Genomic DNA, 24,671 nt, shown 5'->3' on the forward strand with positions numbered 1-24,671 from the left:
AAAGGCAACAGGATTGAATAAAACAGTAAAATTCAGGCAGCTTTAATGGATTTGACTAAGATCTAAGAGAAGTTTCCTAATTATTCATGCTTAGTCACACCTATTATTAGCACTTGAGTAATGAATTTATGAAAGCTCAAACCACTGACATTGATGGTCTAATTACCTTGCGTTGGTTTTTATAGATGAATCAAAAATAAATTGCACATCAACATTGGCAATGACAGGTACTGTAGTGAAACGATGCAGGCATGTCTTTGGTTAGCAGATTAATCAGACCCTGTGGTACAGCAACTGTAAGCTTCCCCGCTTAATTTCTTTAATTTTCTTTGATCAGTATCATCAATTTTATGGTGCTTGTATCCAGCAAACATGTAGCATTCCTCCAGTGTTTATTAAACTCTGACTTGTGATGTCTCTGAAATCACCTGACATGTAACGTTAGACGCTGCGGTAGGCAACCCTCCACCCACCCTTTTCATTGCATTGGGAACTATAAGAGAGGAGTAGAAGAAGATGGATAGAAAGACGGATGGACATGAAGATAAATAGATAAGTTGGCTCTCTGCCATCTGGTGAGGGAGACAGAAATGGAGGGTCTGGGAATGAAATAGTGGAGAAAAAAAAAGAGATGGATGGATGCATAAATGGGATTTCATTCTAGTTCCAAGCCATGGGAATATGAAGGAAAGAGAAAAAAGATGGAGCGAGGCAGACATCGAAAAAGAAAGAGACAGGGATAGATAGTCGATAATGGGGTTTTTGCGTAGTTCAAAACTATGGCAATGAGAGAGAGAGAGGTAGAGAGACAGACAAACAGACAGACAGAAGGGGAAAGAGAGACAGAGAGCGAGAGATGGATAGATAGATGATAATGGGATTTCTGTCGAGTTGTAAGCCATGGGACTAAGCTTGATGTTTGTTGTGTGCTGACTGACTGAAAGCTGCTTATACACTGCACTAAGCTGAATGTTACATTCGTTATTTACAATAAGCCTACACATTACTGTGCCACTGCACATTAATAAGCAGTCTTTTAGTGAAGGAATGAGGGATTCCCACGGAAAAATTGCTTCTCTCGTCAATTCTGCTGCTGTTGTCCATATATATTTATAAACACTGTCCTTCGCCTAGTGAAACCATCAACAGATCATTCTCTCTTAACTATTTTTGCTGAGAACCGCATGTGTGACGCAGAAAGAGTAGGCGAGACGCCGAATATCTAGGTGACGCACATCCGCAGCCCTGTATGAGATGCTCTGCTCATGCAAGCTGAGTCAAAAATCAACTATCCGTCTTCAGAATCACTTTAAGAGTTTGCCTACATTACACAGTGTTACTAGTCTCCCCTGTCTCTCCCTACCATTGACGTTATCTGCTTTCTTCGTCAGCGCTAAGATTTATAAAGGAGAAGATTTTGTTGTTTACCTGAAGATGGAGACTTTGGAAATGCTATCACACAAGTAGCGGAAGGTGCGCCAATGACGGGCTTTATACCAGCAGTCTACATTCAGTGAGTAAGGCCAAGGCAAAACAAATCTATTTAAGTCTCTCTCTCTGCGCTCAGGTTTTAGAGGTTAAGGTTGGAATAAAACCTTTTCTGTGTTCGTGACCTTCCAGCTGCTCCACATCCAAACTTCCCCTCACCATATGTTCAGAGGGAGACAGGAGAGCATATAAAATACAGCAGGAAATTAAGGATCTTAAATAATTATAATGTGCAGAAAGTGCAAAATGTCATTTTTTGATAAATCTTGTCACATAGCTGATGGTTTAATGTCTGTGTGTCCTCTGTAACTGAGGGTTTAAAGATCTTCGAGGTGTGTGTGTGTGTGTGTGTGTGTGTGTGTGTCCTGCCAGCCCTAGTCTGGGAGGTCACTGGCAGGGCGGAAGTCTTGTACACACACACACATGCACGCACACATGAACACACAAAATCAGGCAGAAAGATAGAAGCTTGTTTAATTTCAGATTTTTAATTTTGTATGTGTGTGTGCACTTGTGTGTGTGTGTTGAGTTCAGAAGTAGAGGACAGCCAATATCATCGCTCCAGGAGGCCAGAATGACCACTGATCCAGAGATGGAGAGAAAAGGAGTTGAGACATTTTACAAAGCACGGAGTACATATTACAGCTTTCATGGGGCTTCTAAGACTGAGATTAAATAAAAGTCTTAACATCATCGTAAAAATTACATTCAAATGTAATTTCTTGTTTCAGCATAACCTTGACTTTAATATTGAAAGGTAGTTCACCAGTCACTCACACACACTCACAGAATGTATACTTCAGTCCTTTATTTCTTCAACCAGTTAGTTTTCAGTTCACATGAAGGACAGTGAAAAGGAACAAGAGAAATGTCGCTGTTTCTGTCTCCCTCCCTCTCTACAAAAGAGAAATAAATTGCCTTTAAATCATTTAGCAGAAACACTGGCTAACCTTCCTTTTCTCCCTGTCTTCTCTCAGATCCTTATTGTTAATAATTTAAAACTGAATGTGTGTAAAGGGGAGTATATATCTGCATCTCAGTGAGTATCACTCATGCGTAGAGCTCTTTTACTGTCACTGATATAAATGTTATAAATCAGAAATCAGGTTAATAATGTGTTGTTTTACAGCCTGTCTGTTATAGTGGAACTAAATGGCATGAAAAATTGGTATTGGTGATTACAGATAATCATAAATTTACTAACAGCAATCTTGTTTAGATAAATTAGAAATAAATCTTTAAGCCAAAGATGTTTCGAAGGGTTTTAACTTGTACCGCTCCTGAAACAGACTCCATCGTTTCAGTCCAAATAGACTACGATTGGTATTGATTTTCTCATTTAAAGGGTGACTCCACAATTTTAAACAGTAAAGTGTGTTACTACTGCACATGTGTACAAAGTAGTCCAAAAGTGGCCTTTTGTGGCTAGTAGTTTTGTATAATCTGATAAATTGCCTCCAGTGGCTCGTTGCATTATGGGTAATGGAGGCACCAGGTTTTTACAAGCAGTCCACTGGTCTACCATTACACTCCTGTAACACTAATGGACTCATGGTGGACAGTTCAAAAGCAAATTATCAAAATTTATCAGCAGAACCAGAGATATGGGCCTTTTTTCTCCACACATTCTTCTTACTTTTCAAAACCTCGTGCCTACATTATCCACAATGCAACTCGCCGCTGAGTAACATCACTGGAGGCAATTTATCAGATAACATGCAGCTTCCTCTGGAGCCACAAAAGGTTTTATATTACTTTTTTTTTTTTTACAGATGCAGTCGTACTCCACAAGACCTGTAAACACACTGTAATGTGTAAAAGGTGGACGTGCCCTTTAACTTTTAGCAAGAATGCAAATAGAGAACTCCATAAAGTGCAGTACTGCATTGCAAAAGTGTTAAAATACAATTTGATTATCTAACAATAATTAATATGATGATCTGATCTAATGTTCCGTCTTTTATAGATGAAATATTGTCAGCTGGGTCTGTATGAAACACTTGAGCCCTTTGCCTTGATGAAAAAATAACTCATCAATAATAATGTCCAAGGGAAGTCCGTCTTCAGTGTACAAGTGTACACGCTAAAATGTTTGAACACAAAGACACTGAATAGGTCGATGACCTAATTGTTTTGAACATTGGGGGAAATGCATCTGAGGTGTGTCGATCCAGAGTTCTATCACTTCATACACACACACTCAGGCTTTTATTTGCTGTTGGCAATCTCCAGTTACCTTAATTAAAGACAGCTAGTTTCCTGCATCTCTGTCCACAGGGCTCTTAGCCAATCAGAATTTGTGTTGCTTCCTCGTAATATCTGATAGCTCGACAGCGCAAACACTGCCTGTGTGTGTGTGTGTGTGTGTGTGTGTGTGTGTGTGTGTGTGTGTGTGTGTGTGTGTGTGTGTGTGTGTGTGTGTGTGTGTGTGTGTGTGTGTGTGTGTGTGAGAATACATATATATATATGTGTGGACGGCTTTTTGTGTCAGTGCATGCTGTGCAGCTACCTATATGTGTGGTGACTTTGTACGTAGGTGTGATTGTGCATGTTGTTGTGACAGAATCTGACTGCATTTGTCTTTGCACCTGTGTGTGTGTGCGCAAGAGCGTTTGTCTGTGCGTGTGTGTGTGTCCTTTTGTACGTCCATGAGCGTGCATGAAAGGAAAGGTAGGATTACCAGCTTGTTGTTGCGAGATAGGCTAGGATTACCAGGAGAGAGAAAGATCGGAAGGAGGGGAGCGAAGGCAGGAGGTGTGACAGGAGCTGAGATAGAGAAACAAAGAGATAGATGATGTGACAGTGAGTAGGAGGAAGTAAAGTTAAAAAAAAGAAAAGAGGTGGGGAGGAAGACAGAAATTAGAAAAGCAAGAAGAGATTCTGAGGAAAAGGGAGGAAGAAGATGGAGGTGGAGGAAGGGACAGGTGCACCATTCCAGAAGATGCTTGAGCTGCTAATGTAGGATGCAGGATGAGAACATGAAATAGGGATGATGGTATTGATGACCACTCCCGAAAAAATACTTAATGTAAGATGAAGGCTGAGGACGAGCTCCTCTTAGGCTGATTTGATCTAGAGGTAGTGTGTAATTTCTAGCGTAGCTCTTATTTAATGCACTCCATGTAACAAACACTGATCTGTGGCTCTGGATTAGATTATCAGTGATTACAGAAGGTCTACGTTGTGAGTTCAAAGTCACTTCAGGGCCCTCTTTAATTAGTAAGAGTGACAACTTTACAACCTCCGTCATGAAACAAAACAGGGGGAGAGGAAGTGGTTTTAAAAACTCTTTGCTTGTACACCAACCCTGGGCACCCACAAAACAGCGGGCGCACATTAAACAAGCGAACCATGGTGTGCTAAAAACAGGGGTCACAGTGTTCTTCCATGTGAACTCTAATGTGGTGTGTTGCTTTGAAGAAGAGTTTATAAAAGGTCTGGCTGGAAATATCATACTGAACAACTGGAAGAAATGTTAGGACGAAAAACAAATTACCATATAGCCCCAAGTTTCTGAGAGGAATTGACAAACAAGTGTACACAAAAATCCCCACAAAAGGCACTGAGGTAGCGCAGAGTATCCTTGTAGAAGGAGGTGTGGTTCCTGATGTCATTCAACATTTCCTTTAACCTCTTCAGTGAGTTTCTTAAGGTTCAGTGTCTTTCCCAAGGACACGTCAACATGTGGAAAGTGAAAGCTGGGGTCCCACAGACTCAAAACTCAGAAATATTTCTTAAAGTAAAGGAAGAGACAGGAGGGTGATATTTGTAGCCGGTGTGTGTTGACAGTTGTCCGTGGGTACTGCAAAAGGTTAATCTTGTTGTGCAGATGTATTAAATGGATAGAAGCTCTCCTCTCAGGAGAAATATGGATAACAAAATTACATGTGACATATCGACCACTCTGCCTGTGAATTGTCTTTTTTTTGGGATGGATTTTAATGGCTATATAGAGTGCATTGTCCTCTTCTCTTACAGCAAAAACATTTAGGCAGATTTGGAGTTGAATGATTTTATTTTGCTGTTACTTTTGAGGTTATTATTTGGCTTATATTAAAAGAGCTGATGTAGGGCTGGCATATAGCAATGATTTCAGTAAGACATGGAACTATCAGTGTGCCCCACAGAATGGCTGTCTACCTGTGGCAGTATTACTTTCTTTGTCTGCATTAGGCCTACATAGTGTTGCTTTAATGAATGCATGAAATGCTTAAATGGGTTACCAAATACACTTGCTGTTCATATGCTTGGGAGGCCCGCCCAAGTAAAGTGTATGTGTGGGAAACACTGTCAATTCTGTTCTTCTCTAGCTTAGATGAGCATGTTGCAGAAATGATGTGAATGCAGCTGTCTTGCAATGGTGTGCACTGCCTCAAAGTGATGAAAGATCACCACCTTTTAAGCATCTAATCTGGATTGCACAACCCAAACCAAGACCTACCTGTACCTGAATAAGAAAAGCCGAACTTCAATAGTGTGAGTCATTTTTTTGATCTGAAACCAGGTACCATAAGCGAACACACTAAACTTTACACGTTGAGACTTTCGTCATTTCATGCAAAGACACAGTGTTGACGCTGTTGGAACTTTTGAGTGATGCCTATTATGAGCAGAGAGTTATTTGCATTGCCTGAGAAGACCTTATTGGTGGAAGTTTTTTAGAGAAAGACAATGGTTTTTAGGATTTAGGATTTTCCAGTCACAGACGTTGCCCTTCCTCCATCCTAGCTTCCCAGACAGGAATTTTGCAGTTTGCAGTCATACCGCCAACTCACTCTGCACAAGTATAAATTTTGTTGGAAAGAATAACAGAGTGTGGCATTATTAAAATAAGGTGGAAAAAAGCCTTTGGGTTATTAATGTTTGTTTATGTTTGGCTGCGAACCGGCATCAGTCGGAGCGAAATGAATGCAGAGTGAAGCAATAAAGGTGGAGACGTCTGGTTTCCTGAGCTTTATGCTAATAAGCCATCACTTATACATTCATCCCACTGCAACTGTCTGCTCAATGTCACCCCCCAAATACACACACATACACACACACACCTGACATAACACAAACACACCTGAGCGTACACAGTGTGCGTCAAGATCTCAATTTATGTCTCTACTGCTGTTTGCTCTACATTGTTTTATCCATTTCTTGTAATAAAAATGTTTGAATGTAAATCAATTGAACCAATAAGTTTAACTGTACCACAAAACCTTAGCCAGTTAGTCCCCAGACGAGATAATTAAAAAAGAAAGAACTTTTCCAGACGGAAAGTTCAGTTAGTGTCACTTTGGCAAAGTCTGGTATTCAGTCTTCACAGCCGTGAGACATCTGGCTGTCACACACACACACACACACACACACACGCACAAACAGAATTACACTTAATATCAGACAGCTGTTACTTGTATGTGACATCATCACACCTGCAGGTGAGACAGAAGAGACAAGTGAGAGTGAGCGCTGTCTGTGTCACACACCGGAAAAGGTGAGATCTTTGAAAGAGCAATGTGTGATTCAAACACGTGCTTTGTGTGTGCACGTGTGGCTGTTTGCGTGTGTTTGTGTGTACATCCATCTGTGATTATGTGTCTTTTTGCCTGTTTGGGTGCCAAGTTAACCTTTCTTGATATAAAGCTTTTTAAGATAGAGCAGCAGTCCTCCAGATGTGTGTGATGGTGTTTGTGTTTGGATGCTGTCATTTTGCCAGATAGATGTGTGACTGCCTGGCTGCATTGTGTTAAAACACTTAAATGCAGCCAGAACCACCAGGATTGAACAGTTTTTGGTATTTTAGCACATCCTGTCACTGTCCTTCCATCTTGAAGCTCAGTCTCTAATTTTTGTCTTTTTGTAAAAAAACAAAACATTATTTATAAAACCAGAGATGCAGTCTGTTATTTTCCTTTGAAATGGGTGTTAAAATATAAAACTACATATTTAGTCCATTAGCATGAACTTCTGTCCATTATAAATGTCTTCAGAACAATCTTTCAGCATTTATCATCTAGGCTCGAGAAGAAATGTTCAATTAATACGTCTGCTTGACTGTTTGACCCAACCATCCATCCCCGACTTCCTCCCCACCCTCCCTCTTTATACTACTTTGCCTGTTTTCCTCCTTTGCTGTTGTAATAATAACTACAACCAGTAGAGGTCAAAAGAAACCTAAATATGGGTCATAATAAGCTGCTTTCACTGTCGACCTGTGTGATTTGTTTTCTGTTGAGGATGGCCTGCATTAATCATAGTGACTGGACAAAACGGCTTAATGATTTGAACAGTGTTGAGGTCAGATGTAGCTCAGTCAACACACATTTCCTCACCGGGGTAACCTTGCAACAATGAAGCAACCCTGTGCATGTTTTGAGCTTGTTTGGTTGTTTTGTTAGTGTATGGAACTCTGTACGCATTAATGTGAGTGTGTGTGTGTGTGTGTGTGTGCTGACTACAGTAAAGTGCAAGTGGCACCCCATCCTTCACACTGACCCCCCCATCCACCCCCCCTCCAGCACACACACACACACACACACACACACACACACACACACACACACACTCACACACCTCTGTGTAAGCACCAACTGTCCCTATAATGAAGTTTAATGACTGTAATGCTGGGCCAACACAGAGAAAGAGAGAGAGGCGGGAGGGGTTGGAAAAAGATACAACAACTTTACCTGTCTGAGGCTCTAGCATGGTAGTGTATACAGGAAATAATAAGGTTTACAAACTACAGCATCTGATGCAACTACCCTCTCCTCCTACACTTATACACCAGTGGATGTCAGCATAAGTAAGTTATGAATTAAAGTAGAAGTAGACGAGATCAGCTGAAGGAATGGCTAGATAAACAAAAAAAGTGACTCTCAGCACTTTATCAAATCTAACTGAATTTATTTACCTCTACAAATGGTTACAATTAAGCATGTATTTTAACTCATGTACATCTTAGATATCTTGTGTTCTTGTGTTCTGAAAGTTAGGTTTATAATTACTTTGTTACACCTCATCCGATAATTTCTGACTTCGCCATCAATCTAGGCAATGGGCTAAAGAGTCCCCCCTGGCTTGACACTGCACAGTCAGCAGTCCAGCACTGAAGTGCACCAACAACAATATGTTAGCAGGCTAAATTACTGGAAGGTGAGCTAAACAATGGGGAGCCAGGAGAACAGGAGGGAAGAGACGATAAAGACTCCCTCGCAGTACCATCCACAACTCACAATGATGCTAATTAAATGAGCATCAGTTAGCAGGTTAATCGCCTGGGTGGTAATTTAAAACATCCCGAGTCCAACATACAGAGTTTGTACTCGAAGGTTTATGTTCAGTCGTCTCAGTAATAATAAAAGTCTTTATGCGAGGAGCTTGCTTTGCAAAAATGGAAATGTAGGTGAGATAAAAAGCCACAGCAATAAATAACAAGGAAATAGAATCAAATACAAAAGTGCAGATACATGCGATGGTTAAAAACAAGCAGGAAAACAACTGACTTGATTAATACACTATTTTTGTTGAACAAAGCTTAGTCCAAAATGCCACCAGTGTGGCAGCAACAAGCTCCAGTTGAGTGGATGAAAAACATGGAAAGTAGTGACACTGGCTCCAGGCTCTGCCTCAGAGAAGGGACAGCAAAAGGCTGCATCTATTTCTTATGTATCAGCCGCTGACAGGCAACAAGGGTCATGATTTGTATTCGGGCCCATGATGTCTTGAATTTATGCATAGGTGTGACTTCCTCATGAATGTGTGTGCGTGTGTATGTGTGTTTGTGTGAATAAGTCAATCCGTCAAAATGATTGAGATGCAGCGACAGGTAGCAGCGATGATGATGGATGGATTAGCCGTTTGAGAGACTGTTAACTAATTTCTGTCAATCTGGACGACCTCAAAAATGAGAGGCGATAAGAGAAATAGACTGTTTTTCTTTTTAAAATATTATGATGTATGCAAAATATACTTTAGTGAAAGAAGTTCTCTTTGTTTAAGAGAGGTTGAGGGGGGAAAAAAATCATGCTTTTGGAGGTTGGCACAGCTCTGCTGATTTGATCAGTGTGTGTCAGCGTGCCATTGCCTGAGGGACAGGGACAATGACAGAGTGTCCTGAGTTGGTATGAAGCACTGTTCTTTTAAATTATTAATGATTATGATAATTGTTTAACCCATTTTTCACCACGCTCAATAATTTGACCATGTGTGCATGGTGTGCTCTGTAAACGTACAGTGACATGTCACAGACTTTCTCTTCAAGTGGTTTGAGGACATGCGGAGAAGATGTGTTAAGATGGCAAAAAAAAACGGTGATGGACAAAAAAGCAAAAGCAGAGGGAGAAAAGAGGATGCAAGGCTTCTGCTTTTTGCACTCTTCACCCCTCCTTTCTCCTGACCTGGTTGGAGGCTGCTTGTGTTTAACCTTTAGAAAGAGGCCAGGTTGAACATTGAGTCCCGCTGGAAGCAGTGTGGGTGTGTTCCGCTAAAAGCAGTCTATTGTATATGCAGCACACCTTTTGTTTTCCTTGGATTGTTTGTTTTTCATGAAAGGCACCAAGCAGGCAAGTATTTTCTCTGACAAAGCACCAATTTTACCCAATACCGCTGTCTTCTTTTATTCCTTTCCTTCTCCCTCTCCTTTTCCTATTGTCATTGTTAAGGTTTATGGTTATTTATTTCCTGGTTTATCTTGTAGTTATATCCTCTGCTGTCTTGTTGTGAGTTTCTACTTCCTGCTCACCTGTGTTCCTAGTGTTCTGTTTCCCCCCCGTGTTCCTGTGCTCCTCCCTAACCTGACCCCCCCCACACCTGTTTCACATCAGCTTTGTTAGCACTACCCTGTTCCCAGTGTCTTTCTGCCTGCATCACATTCCCTTGTTAGTTTAGTTTGTATTCAAGCCTGTGTTGTTCCCTCACTCTTTGTTGGTTTGCCTGTTGTTGTCCTCACATCAGTCCTGTTTTCGTCCACGCGCCTCCTGTGCCCGTTCCCCAGTCCTTGTGTGTTCCTGATTTGTTCCTCGTGGTTTTCTGGTTTGTCCTCAGTTTTGTACTCCCCTTTAGTTTTTTCATTGGACTTTCCATTGCTTGTCTTGTGTTAGGTGCTTTTTGACATTTTGGTTTGTTGGCAATGGGTTTTGGGTTTTATGTGGACATCAGCACATTGAAGCTAGCTTTGCACCATTTCCAGCATTGAACCTGCCTGCCTCTCTGTGTCTGCACCTATCTTCAACCATTTTTCATGTGCCGCTTTTTAAACAGGGAACTCATGTCTTTGCCTACAAGCTCTCGCAGCTGGCCAAACCCATTTTTTAACCAGCCACTTACACGACTTCATCTCCACACACACTACCTTCAAATGATGTTTGGCTGCTTGCCAAAGGCACTAGTTGAGTAGGCAGACTTATTTACAGCCACATCTCTCCAGCATCTGGTGGGTGCTCGCACCCAACCTCGATGGCTGATTAACATCACAAACATGCTGCAATAGACTCCGAAAACTTGTATAATAAGTCAAAGTGTGTCACATTTGTTTGTTTCACCTAATATTTTATCTAATTACAGGCTTACAAGGGTTTTTCTTTCCTGTGTATTCATTATATCAAAACCTCTCTCATGCTGGGAGAGAAATTAGTTTTTCAGGCTGGGTTTAGGAAGATCACGCAAGACAACACAATAAATGGAAAAACAAAACCACATTATAATCGCTTAACAAATCACAACACCATGCGAACACGCATCAGTTCTCAAGACCATGCAGAGTCGAGAGCTTGTAATAGAGGAAAGTAGATGCTCATTAGTGAAAGTTGTTACAATGGCAGAGGATGGTACACGATATTGTACAAATGAAGAAATCTAACTGCAGTGTCGGTTCTATAGTGATATATTGTATCAGACAACACCTGAAAAATACTGCTGTTTTGCATATGTTGGCCCATTTATGTCATTCTGTTGACGTTTTAGATTGATGAATGCATTTTCCTACACTGCAGACAGCCTCTGGTTTCAGTTCATATCAGCACTAAATTAAAACCAACTTGCAGAGACTTCAAAATTGTATGAGATGGACAATCAGTTCACATACATTGTTGACTGATAAATGTGCTGAAAGCTCTTCAGGGTAACATTTAGACTTGTGAGTCTGCTGCTGAACAGCAACATTTTATTGGAGAATGCTACCAAAAACACATTATGTACAGTAAATTGTCATCACAATATAATAATTGCCAATTGTTTATATGCAAGGTTTTTATAGCTTGCTTGTGCAGAACAACTGTTGACAATTAAGATGCCAGACTTGGCTTGAAGGTAGAACAAAACAAATATGGTTGTTGTAAAGCTAAATGTTTCACAGTAAATGGGTTTGTTATACAGTAAAGACCTTAAAACAAGTCAGTCACAAGTATGGTCCTACGTCCCTAACTTTAACAGCTGACCCTGTGATAACTTGTGACCTTATCAAAAGTGACCACTCCACTCAAATAGCTCTCAATCCATTACAAATGGTCTGTTTTCAGATGGTTGACCTTACTCTGCTTTACTGGAGTGTTAGGAGTAATGCTGTGATCAGAGGAATGGTGAGAGGAAGGAGGAGAGGAGAAAGGGAATGGAGATGAGGTAAGGATGGTTAATGAGAGAGAAGGTTGAGGAATTAATTGAAGGTCAATTGGTGTCATTTGGGACAAAGTATGCCCTAATTTGACTACAGTTATAAAAATAATTTGTCTGTAATTCTCAAATGGATGACTAAAGCACTTTCTTTTTCGTAATGGCTTTATTTCTGTTCAATTCAATATCGCTGTTCGACCCTGAGAGTGACTTGTGGCAAGAGATGGAGAACAACAGGCAAAAGAAAGGATAAAAGGTTAAATATAATAAGGGTAATTATAGAGCCTTTTGTGGCTCCAGACGGTGCTACATGTAATCTGATAATTTGCGTCCAGCGATGTCACTCAGTGGCAAAGTTGCATTGTGGGTAATATAGACGGCATGTTTTAAAGAGCAGTCCTGGCGATATCAGTTTTGATAGTTTGTTTTTAAACTATCCATAATGAGTCCAACAGTGTTGTAGGAGTGCCATGTGGACTGCAATTAAAAAAAACCTCACCTTAAATGCCTACGTTACCCACAATGCTCTGGAGCCACAAAAGGCTTTATACTATTTTTTCACATATTCATGAGTACTCCCCAAGACCTGTAAACAAACTTTAATGAGGAATATTGGTGGAGTTGCCCTTTAAGTTGAGTCACTGTGTCTTGAGTATTGTTGTACATGAACTTTTAGGATTGGTCAGTATTGGTGCAAAAGTCAACAAAATGTAGAAATCTTACAATGAGAAAGAGAAGGAGCATTGCTCAAAAGAAAAAAGAATACAGTATAACCTAACCTAAACCTGTCTTTTGAATCTAAGTTAATAGTGACCATTCTCAGGTTGAGAACCAGTTGATACTAATATGAACCTCTCAAAGCTGACACTCATAACTTGCTACTTTGACGCTTACACACATGCACATAAACACACATTTATGCTGCCAGTCAGTCAGCTAATTATAAGTGTATTCCATCATTGCTTCATCGTACACATACCTGCAAACCCGCACACTCACACACACAGGAGCAAACACACATACATAAAATTTTTTTTAAAAAAACCCAAGGACAGATTTCTTTTGACAGAGACCAAACACAGAAATTTGGACAAAGAGCGAATACAAGAAAAAATCTATTAAAGTGAGAAATGTTGACGCTTAGTCATTAAAAGATAGACCTTGACTTGAAAATGTGTTAAACTAGATGACAGAAAGAGAGAGACAGATGATCAACCTTAAACGGGCTAATCTGAAACGTTAGTTCACACCTCTGCATAAAGAACTCGCACATCGACGCAGCTGTGTTGATTGACCTAAGGGAGGTGATGATGAAGACTCAAGTGTGGACATGTTAGATGTGTGTGTGTGTGTGTGTGTGCATGACCTCACAAGGATAGAAAGGTTAAAAAAAGCGTAATAGTGAGGACATGAATCGGTCGCTACCTCTTTAAACGATTACTTTCAGGTTAATTATGGTTAAAGGTCGAGTGTAATGACGTTTGTGGACGGGGGATGACGTGAATGGAAGGTCTTTATAACTACAGATATGCGTGTTTGTTTATGTGCGTGTCGCATGTGGTGTTGATATGACCTGACATTCGCTGACACCCTCCCGTTGCACACACGCTTACAAAATGTCAAAGTTGAACAAGGGTGCGATTAACGCTTGTGATTTTCACCCAAAAGTCAATTAAAAATAAATGAGGGTTTAAACGGTGTTTGAGTGGGTGTGTGTCTAGTGTAGATGGGTGTTGTGTTATGTTTTTGGCGGGTTGGTGTGTTCTTCAGATGCAGCGATAAAAATACCTGCGCTTGTCAGCCTTAATTAAGTTTGTGCTCATGTGGCTTCTGTAGTGGTCGATGGCAACAAGACAGCGAATGACTGATAAACGCGGAGTGAGGGACTGATGACAGCAGGGGGAAGTGAGACAGAGTGGAGATACAGAGCTGAAGACAGATAAAGAGTCACAGATAAACAGAGCCAAAAGATGCCAGCCAAACTGAGAATAAATGAGATAAAAAAGTGGGAGACAGACCTGAAGGGAGAGACAGAGCGAGAGGTGCCTGTCAACTGTGTGATAATCCTCCTCTCATTAGTGCATCAATCAGATTATTCTCACCATATTCCAGTAATTAACTGTTGCACATTAATCACATTGGCCTAACCAGATTAGAGTTGTAAATAGATTAGAGATGGATTACAAGGGCGTGCAGTACAATGGTAAAACGAAGTGGATTTTTTCACACTGTGCGCTGTATTCTGTTGAGCTACTGTTATTAGACTATAGTCTAATGAGTCATTTTAAGACTTCAAAGACCTCCATAATGGGCTGTACAGTTACAGACAGTTGGATTATAAATGTTTATACCATGGCCACTGAAAATTCTCTGTTCTGATTGGCTTGCAGCTGTGGATTGTTTCCTACTCAGTTTATGTGTTTTATGATTAATAGTTTAGGCAAAAAAAATTCAAAAAAGCCTGAAGTGGCCTCTTCAAATGGCTTATTTTGTCCGACCAGCAGTCCGAAACCCAAATACTTTACTATCATACATGACAAAGAAAAGAAGCAATTCTTTACATTTAAGAAGCTGGAGCCAGCATATGTTTGATGTTTTTGCCTGAAATATGACAAATCGTTGCAGCTGCACAGCAAATTGTCAGATACTGATAAGCAAATTGCTTTATAAAGAATGCACAAAAAATGATTAAATAAGATACAAGGTTAATTATAACATCAACATAAATAATGTTTAATCATTATAATCATAATAAATCTACATAAAATCAAATAAAGATATTTCAGTGTCAATCCTCGCTTGAATGTAGCTGACAGTTTTGACAAACGGTTGGAACAAAATAACTGCAGATACATCATCTCAAAGAGAATTCGTGCTTTTGTTGTAAAGTAGCGTCAGCCATGTTAACACAACTATTAAATGTTCCTCAACCTTTGAAAAAAAGCCTTTTATAATAACAGCATTAAGAAGTGGTGGCATTTTGTTTGAGTGGAAATCAATAGGCAGCAATCAGATGTTCGAGGCTAAATGCTCTGTACTGTTACAGGATGTAACATTATTGATGCTTTCATGTTGAAGGTTACCTGTGTCATTACGTTTTTCACTAAATTGAATTGTATATCCTCAAGGCAAAGCAACAAAGCCCAATGAATGTCCATTGAATGTTTGTGGTTTAAAAAATCCTTACATGTTTTAGAAACGTCTTCGCTACATGGACTGCAGTTTTCTTCTTCCCCTTTGACTGACACTTCTTTTACATTTTTTTTTCTTAATTATTTTTACAATTTCTATCTTGCATTTCTCATTTCTGAGTTCATTTTTTCAAATCTATTCAACCGTAGTCAATGTGGACTCAATTGTACTTCATTTTTCATTGCTTTGACACAGAATGCATTCAGCGACCATCTCTTTAAAGTTCATGAGTTGCTTTTCTCACCACCACCATCTCTGTGTATTTACAGACCATTTTGCATGTTTGCATACTGTTGTTTTAGGTTTGGAATACGAATTTAACACAACATTTCTTCGATTTAGAACTACTACATTCTGCAATACAGACATCTGAAAATAAATAAATGAATACATTTAAAAATTACAGCCTAATATTTTACCTAATATGTTATCCATATTTTCAAAGACAATTGTGATAAATATTGTAACTCACCGTTGTTCGTTTTTTTGAAAGCAGTTTATTGCTACACTTGTTTACCTTTCATGTTAAGTGGTGACCTTTAGTGGCTGCAGTAAGTACTGTGGCAGCAAAGGAGAATATTAGGTGAAGTAGTATAAAGAGCGGCAAAGTCAGCATAAGGAGGAGGTCGGAGTGAGTAGTTGGCATAAAAAAGCACAAGAATTTCAAGGTCCGGTCTGTCGCTGGTATGCAGCAACAGTTCTTTTGGCATCTGTGATGTGTCTTTTTCGGCCGATTCAGTCGTTTAGGTATGAGGATGTGTTGGCAATAAGTGACAAAGTGTAACTGCTGGTTCTGGACAAATGTTATTTAGAGTTAAACCTTGTATAAATGAACTGTTTTGGTTGCATTAGTGCATTTTGGATGTGCAAATTGTAAAAAAAAAAAAATACAGATTGATACGGATACCAAATCTGCAGTTGTCAGGATGCTCATCAAAATATTGCCTCAGGTGCCTGTAGTCGTCAAAAACTCAAAAACTCTTAGATTTGTACATCCAGCCTGCAGAAGTACACGTGTTAATTTTCAACGTTTAGACACATTTATCGTAGAAACATACAGTACAAGTGTAATTTTGTGTTTCTGTAGGTGACTTTCCTCCCATTGTCTCTGGTGTCCTGTGAAGTGTCTTTACTAATCATTACTATCCTTATGGAATTGATGTCACCCTGAACGACAGCATCCCATCATAAATATTCATTGCTTTGCCTGAAGAGTGGAAGTCCTTGGATATTTTTTACATTGAGTAGAACTTACAAATGCATAAAGCCGTGACCCCCCAATGTTTCTAAAAGCTCTCTGAGAGTTCTCTTCTCTTCTTCTTTAACAGTGGGTCAGTTTGTGCATCAGAGATATAGAGACTGTTACTATTCTGTTCATTAGCAGCACATGCAGAGAGACACAGCTGAGTTCAGTTACAATTCAGTTTCTTTATCTCACGCTCTTCTCCTTCCTCATTCATTTTTCTTTCCCTCCTTTTCTGTGTGTATCTCTTTTATTCTGGGACGTGTTCCATTAATGACTCATGGTCACAAACTGTGTCACAGCAAGTAAACGCGCGCGCGTGTGTGTGTCTGTGTGTGTGAGTGTGTGTGGCGAGCAGATACATAATGGCTGATATTAGTCTTGACAACACGTTTCTCGCCACTCCTTTTAGCCACAAAGGTCAAACTTGCAGGGCACTATATGATGTTAGTTGCAGTAATGCACATGAATGGACAAATCTTGTCATCACCTCCATTTTGAAATATATAAAAAGATGCTTATGGCTTAAGGTTTCCTCTGACCATTGTTTTTTCCCACTCTCTCCTTCGCCCCATCTCCTTGATTCTTTCCTCAGCTCCTCTCTGCATTTATCTCCATTAACTCTTGTCCGTTCCTCCTCTCTTATTTGCTCTCCTCACTCATCCACCCTTACCCGCCTCCTCTTCCTCCTCCCTCCACCTCCTTGTCCTCACTTCCCCTGCTCATCTCTTGTCTGTCCTCTTCCTGTCATGCTTGTCCTTTCCCTTTCCCTTCCTCCATCCTTCACTGCCCTGCTTCTTTCCTTTTCTCCTTCTGTATTTGATTACCTGTTCTCCTCTAAAGAAACTCATCTCATCCCTATTTTCCACCATCATTTCTTCCTCCTCCTTTCCTTTCCTTAGCTACTTAGTTCCTATTGGTCCATTAAGTCAGTTGAGGCTGCGAGTCCTTTAGCCCCTTTATAAGCAGCTTTTACAAGTTGGCTGGTTGGCTGTGGACCACTGAAGGATAGAATTGAATGGCACCAAGGCCCAATGGATTTATCCCTTCCTCATATTCATAGCCAGGAGATCCTGGCCCGACTCACACAGAGGCTTTTCTTCACAACTCCGTTTTAATTGAAAGAACTTCTGCTGTGTTTGTTTATCGCTCTTTTTGGCTGCCATGTTTGGGGTGAGGCTCTGCAGGTGATGATGCTGGCTCAAGTTTAGAATATTACACAGAAAACTCACCACAATGAACAGTTGATTTGTCTGTTTTTTTGTACCAGCTGTAACAAGTATCCCAATGGGATCTCATGTTTTTCTCACTCTTCTTATTGTATTTAGTTTTGCTTTAGTTAAATTGGGTTTTGGAGTATAACATAAAATATATATTTAAACAGTAAATTATTTTTCTACCAAAATAAAATGGCTGCTTTCTAAAACCATTTTCACTGTCTCAGAAGTGTGTTTGAATAGACAAGCTCAAAACAGCATGTCCCTGAATGGTGTGAATTTCTCACCGTGTTACAACGACTGCTACTAGCAGACACCTCCTTGTCAATGTGCAGTGACTGCACAGCTCTCTAAAATGAAAACGTTTTTTGACACAATTACCACGCTGTCACCATTCAATCAGTGTACTAGCAGTCCTTTTTTGCACCAACTCTCCGGTGCGAGACCAATGCTTCATTTATACCTCAAGTTGAAAATGCAGGTCACATTAAGTGCTTTGGCTGAAAAATGTTCTCCCACATGAATCCCACACCTGTAAATGATTGAAAATAATTTACAGAGCTGTATTATCATTGCTATCATATTAACATGCTTCTCTCATTTCTAATGAGGCTGTTAATATGTATGGGGGGCCTGTCCAATTACAATATATGTGTGGGAAACACTGCATTTGTGTGTGAAAACTCTAGTTTGTTTCTGGCGTATGCTCCAGGTGAACTTGAATTTAAGGACAAAATTTCAAGTTCTCTGTAATAGATCCACAGTTTCAGGGAATTTCTTAAGGGTTATAGGTTGGGATGCACGTTTATGTGTGGGAAACCATGCGAGTTTTAGCATTTCCTGCATGCTGCGCCTCCATTCCCGTCTGTGCTGCTCGACTTCCTCTCTGAGAGGTCTTTCCTCTCTTTCCGTCTGTCTCTCTCAGTGGAATGGTGACCATTTGAAATTGCTCTTCACACTTCCCTGCATCTGCTGCCATAAACACACACTCTGAGGGGCCAACTGCAGTGACCTCCACTCTCTCTCTCCCACACACACATGCGCACACACTCCGACACAAATCGGAGTCCCAAAATTCACATCCACAACACCACTCTCAAAGTCCTCCATCTCACCATCTTATCCTTCCTTTATTGGATCTTTCAGTCAGTCCATCTCACCACCTTTTCTTCTCCTCAAGGAGAGATGGAGAATGCAGTGGATGGACAGAGTGAGGAAAAGTGATGAGGGAATTGGAGGGAGGTGAGTTTGAATGATAGAAACGGGGAGAGGGAGAAACTATAATAGCAAAGGAGAGAAAGGTGGAAAGGCAAACAGCATTTTTCATTTCAGTTCTTGGATGAGACGTACTTGGAATTTGGAGAGGCCACTGTAATCACAGTCTTTACCGGTGAACAGCCAAATACACTGTGTATGCTATAATAATAATTTGGAACCTGACGTCCTGACCTGAATAATGTCCTGAACAAGGGGTCATGTTTACTGTTTGTCTGACCTACAGTACAGTTAAGATGTAATTACAAAAGATGCAATTTTGTCATTGACGGTTGATTTAAATGTGTACATATAATAGAATCATAATCTGGACACAAATCACCACTGAGTTTCTAGATTTTTACTAAAGCCGAAAGAAAACATTTATCAATAAAACCCCTCAGAAACCAAAAGTATAACGGCCTCAGAACACCTTCAAACCAAAACACAGACATTCAAATGTGAAAATAACTCAGCTGTCTCCTGTCCCCAAACACTCTTGATGAAACATACATTGTAAAAAATACCTGCCATTGTTGAGGGAAATTATTGATGAAAATGTGAGCAGCGCTATCATGCTTAAAACGCCTTTTTGTTAACTTGAAATTGGTTCAAAACTTTACATCTTCATCAATTGGACAAAAATGCACATTTAGAAAATGTTCAGCTAAAATATACCAAATACAGAAAGGGTGCAATAGCACACAGGGATGAACATAGCTGAGACACGCTCGTTGTTGCCAAGGTTTATGACTCATGAAGTTATTGAAGTAAGAAGCGCTGCAGGAAAATGAGCCGAAATACAAAGTACAATAAAATGATTTAGACAAATGCTCATGGTAACATTCAGATGTCAGATTTTTCATATGAGAATTTTTCCTTTAAATATTTGTGAAGTTGAATATAACACATAAAAGACACTTTAAAGATCCACTGATATCAAAAAGTCATCACATTGACAGTTCATGTGGAAGAAATGCTAAATATAGCCATTGAGCAACCTGAAATTGACGTTTAGCATAACAAATATGAAGCTGTATCAGCTGCAAGTGAATGTGGTTATAAAATGTTAGTGCGCTATCAACAGTCATAGTGTTTGCCATTTCTGAGAGACATTTTCTCCCTATTGACTAAATGGTCGGCAGTGTTGCTGCACCCACTGTTTGTAAAAAGTGAGGATCAATGTGACGTGTCTTTCTCCCATTGTTGGCGTCAGCGTTCCAAAAATGTGAGAGTCGCAGACATGTTGCAGAGTTAACTGATGAAGGCAGGTGATTTATATGAAATTGTTATCTCTGACGTGTCTCCCTGTCTTTCCATTAAATTACACCTATGGAAAGGTGTAATGACAGAGAGAAAGAGAGGTGCAGAGAGGCTTTAGACAAATAGAGAGGAGGGAAGCTAATACATGGAGGTATGGAGGAAGAAATTGAGAAAAAGAGGCAGGTGGATAGAAAGAGAAAGGGGGATATTGGGTCCATGCGAGTGGGGTGGGGGGTGGAGATGGTAGTCAGACCATATCTGGGGAAATGTAACTTCACTGACCCAGTGACAGGGACATCAATCAACAAGTGGTGTGTGCGTGTGCGTGTGGGAGTATTGGGGATTATTCTACCAAATTCTGTAAACACTTCATGGACAAGGACAAACTCTGATAACTTCATCACTATTATGAAAACTGCTACAAAGGTTTGTCTTGTTAGGATGAAATCCAATTAGTGAGCAATTACAGATTTGTAGCAGTCGGCACTTTGATATGTGAGTTTTTAAAGCAACATGAAAGAACACCTTAAGAGGACAGATCTTCTGTCCCTGAACTGTTGGGGAACAGGTACAAATTTAAAAAGTTTTTTTTTTAAATATGTCAGCAGGGCCAGTCTTCAAAAGCATGACAACATGCAACAGAAAAACTGTATCAAAAAGGAAAACAAGAGGTCACAAAACAGATATGCACAGTTCTAGTAGGATAAATAATAATAATGATTGACACCTTATGATTTAATAAAATCCCCTGAGCTGCATGAACACAACTCTGACACAATTTCATCAAATTTGTATCCACACAAGTTTTCTTGTAGCAAGTTTCCTGTGAGGCTATTGCACTGGGTTTCATAATATTCTAAGTTTTAGTTTTAGCTTATATCTCAAGCTCCGGTACAACTAATTGGCATCCATCTAAAATCAGTGTCGTACCAGAAATTGTGTAAGGATAGGAGGTTACTGGCTTGTAACATATCATTGTTCATTGCTGACAGTGTGGGCCATTTTGGAGGCACCGTAATGAAATCAGGGAGTCTACTTCTAAATTAAAAATCGCCAAAGTCATCCACATGTGTCCAGTAAATCATCAGTAATGGGTGTGCATGCTAATACTTCATTATATCATTATTAACAGAGGTGACTGGTGTGACCCAAAAACTAAAGAACTGATACTCTTTATCAGCTCAAAGATTGTTCCTCCAGCAATTGTGTCTAGTACACATAAAGTTGGGGGAAAGATTGGTCAAAATGGAAGCAGAAAATGTAAGGATATACCTATGAGCTAGCTGAAGCTAAGAATCAATTGCACTTTTTCATTAGACCCTGTAGCCTTGAAAAGGGCCATGCCTTCCAAATGCTACATCCCCATTTTCGTAAAGCGGTCTTTGGGTGATAGAGCTCAGTGACCGTCCACCCATTGAAAAACTTTGGTTCCGTAAGTGAATTTACCATTCATTCACTCCATTGAAGTTTCAGAAAATCCACATATAGAGAGTTTTAAGCCTGGTACCAAGCCGACCAACTGCGAGGTGAATCTTGACCATAAAACGTGATTCGGGGCAAAAGAAAAATGTGGAAATGGAAAAAAGGCAAAGGTGCAGACATAGTTATTCAAAGACTGAAGGACTATTCACTTGATAACCATTTCAAATGATTCCTTTCCAAGGAACACTAGTACATGTCCTAACACAAACACTAACCCTAACAATGCAGCATTTCACAAGATAAAATAATGGTCATTGTGTTATAAACGCAACGTAGACTACCTGATCGTGGTAGCAGTAAATGTGGTGCTGTAACAGGAAGCTCCACCAATCAGAGACATTGCTGTTATACACATCAGGTTTGCGGCGGGTGTAGCACTTCCACATGACTTTGCGAATAAAACATGTTTTTTTTTCAAACAAGGTTGATGTCATATGGACTTGTGGCTTCTACATCAGCATCATTTGGCTAATAATCAACATCCTAGATTCTTAATATGAATGAGATTTTCATCTCTAGAACCTCTCTTGTAAAGCTAGGGAAGGCGAAAGATAATTGATTGTTGAGTGTCATTCCCGGGTTGTCAAATACCGATGCTTTAGGTTAGAATTCCGCGCCTAATACTGACCCAAAGCATCGGTAGTGATGGCCTTGGAATGAGAATCGACAATCAAATTTCTTTCTTTAGCATCGCCTTCTCTACCTTTAAGCTCCATTTGTAGTCTCCAAGCTCAAGGCCAGATAGCCCTGATGACATAACTTTGATGCCACCAGGCATTATTTCCCGGGCCATGGAGGACAACTGCTTTCACAGGCTTAGCATTAATAAAGTGACCTTTTAACAAGGGGGAATCATTGGAATTCCCCTTTAACGTTTTAAAAATTTAACATTAACACCAAGAAGGAGGGATTGTGCAGGATAGGAGATAGAGAGACAGACAGAGAGAGAAGGGCAAAAGAGGCCCAGAGATAGCGGGACCACCAAAATAAGCTCCATGCTTGTGATGAATGCTCTGCTCAGAAATAGAAACCTCATCCCTCTCTCACCCTTTTCATCCTCGTTCACCCTATTATCTCTCCTCCTCGCCACTCCGTCCTTCCTTTCTTCCACATCTCACACATCTCTGTCTATATATCTCCCTGTGTCCGTCCGTATCGCTCTCACTCTCCCTATCTCTTCCCGTCTCTCTCACAGATAGTGTGCCATCTGTGTGATCAATGGAGTTCATTCTTTTCAGGAAATTCTGCCATGATGGATTTTCCTTTGCTGTGCTGTGTCTGTGCTGTATTTTTTAAGGGGAGGGGTAGTGGGGGTGGGGGGCAATTTGCCTCTGTGCATGAAAGCTTTGAATGAAGCAGAGGCAAAGTGATGTTTTGATGCTTTTTCGTCAAACACTTGCCAATTTTGGACACTTTGCCGCGTTCAACAGTTTGCAGATGCAAGAAAGCGGTTGTAGAAATATTTTACTTGAGTGCTCGGATTCGCTCGATACTCAGCCAGAGAAATTTCCAAGAGACACGTATTTGTTCAAGAGCGACAAAAGCCATGAGCAAAAAAAATAGGAGGATTGGTTAAAATGACCAAACAGTTGGAGGGGAGGGGGTGTTTGCAGTTGTCATGCATTAAAAATTGGGAGGAACAGGACATCAAGAACATTCTGGAGAGTTTTGGCACCTTCTGCTTTGGCAATGTATGGCAACCCTTAAAACTGACAGAGAGAACAGAAAAGTTCAACAGAGCCGGGAGTTATTTGTGTGTGAACATGTCCATAACTAACCTCGTGTTTCTGTGTGTATTTGTGCAACAATTGGCTGTTGAAGACAGCGTTGTAGCGACAAGCCTCGTCTTTCATTGAGTTACTTGTCTGAACACACACACACACATATACACACACACTTGCAGACAGATACCCAAACCACGCTGATATGAAAGATAGTCCCGATCATGTGCGTTCGTGTTTGTGTGCCTGCCTCTAATTAAATATAATAATCTGAGCCAATATTTAACCAACACAATAACAAGCAGCGCTGATACCATCACCGCATCTTTGTATCTCTCCTTCTCACTCGAAACCCATCTTGCTGTGCTTCTCGCTTTCTTTCTTCCTTTCTCTTTCCTCCTGTCCTACACGCTCCACTGTGTTTTGATTATTGGCTGTGTGTATGTGTGTGTGTGTGTGTGTGTTTGTGTGTACTTGGAAATAGAGCAGGGTGGGCACTTTTGGGGGGAAGAAGGATCACAGATGGGCCTTGTCAAATCTCTGTACATCTGGCTTTATTCCTGTCCAATTTTCCACACACACATGAAAACACACCCACGCACACACTCACACTTTTACATAAGTACTTTGTCTCAGCCATCATTACAAATACCTAAATATGCACTTGCACAGAAAAACACCCACACTTAACATGCATGCACATACAGGTACACACTAGATCACTCATAAAGTCACACACACAGGCACAATTATACACACACACGCACACACACACACACACACACACACACACACACACACACACACACACAGACGCACTGTGCAGCAGGACACAGCGGGTATGGACTCCTGTTGTGGATGATGGTTGCCAAAGTAATGATGCCAAGGAATCTGGACCATGCCAGGTTTAATGGTAGCCAATTGCATACCAGTGTTGGGATGCCAGATTTCAAAGGGCCGGCCCTGACTTGTAGTATAGCGCCACCTATTGAGCTGAGATTTGCCTCTCATGTCTGAAAATTATACAACATGTTGCCACAGAAGATAAAGCTGCATCTGCATTCTCATTATATAAGTTCACAATGGTGTTGTCCAGTGTAAGAAGAGTGCTGTCCTGAGACCAAGGGTCAACAGCAACAGCAAGCTGATGAAAGGCAAAACAAAATATTCTCATGATCTGACTGAAAAACATGACAATAGATTAATAGAGAAAAGAAGCTT

The 24,671-nt window shown here is 40.3% G+C and overlaps 1 protein-coding gene across 4 annotated transcripts in view; it reads left to right on the plus strand.

Moving 5' to 3' along the window:
- The window catches only part of LOC311261790 (transmembrane protein 132C), a 247,712-nt gene that overhangs the window by 58,265 nt on the left and 164,776 nt on the right, over positions 1-24,671 (plus strand). Inside the window, exon 2 of one of the 4 annotated variants that reach the window (XM_084360768.1) lies at positions 18,911-18,972. The exons of the other annotated variants lie outside the window; for them this stretch is intronic. Within the exon in view, the coding sequence (XP_084216894.1) occupies positions 18,954-18,972 (19 nt within the window). The 5' untranslated portion in view covers positions 18,911-18,953. The remainder of the gene's footprint in view (positions 1-18,910; positions 18,973-24,671) is intronic. 4 annotated transcript variants of the gene reach the window in all.

The sequence above is a fragment of the Pagrus pagrus genome (genome assembly GCF_965226575.1).
Source record: "Pagrus pagrus genome assembly, chromosome: 8".
Classification (NCBI taxonomy): domain Eukaryota; kingdom Metazoa; phylum Chordata; class Actinopteri; order Spariformes; family Sparidae; genus Pagrus; species Pagrus pagrus.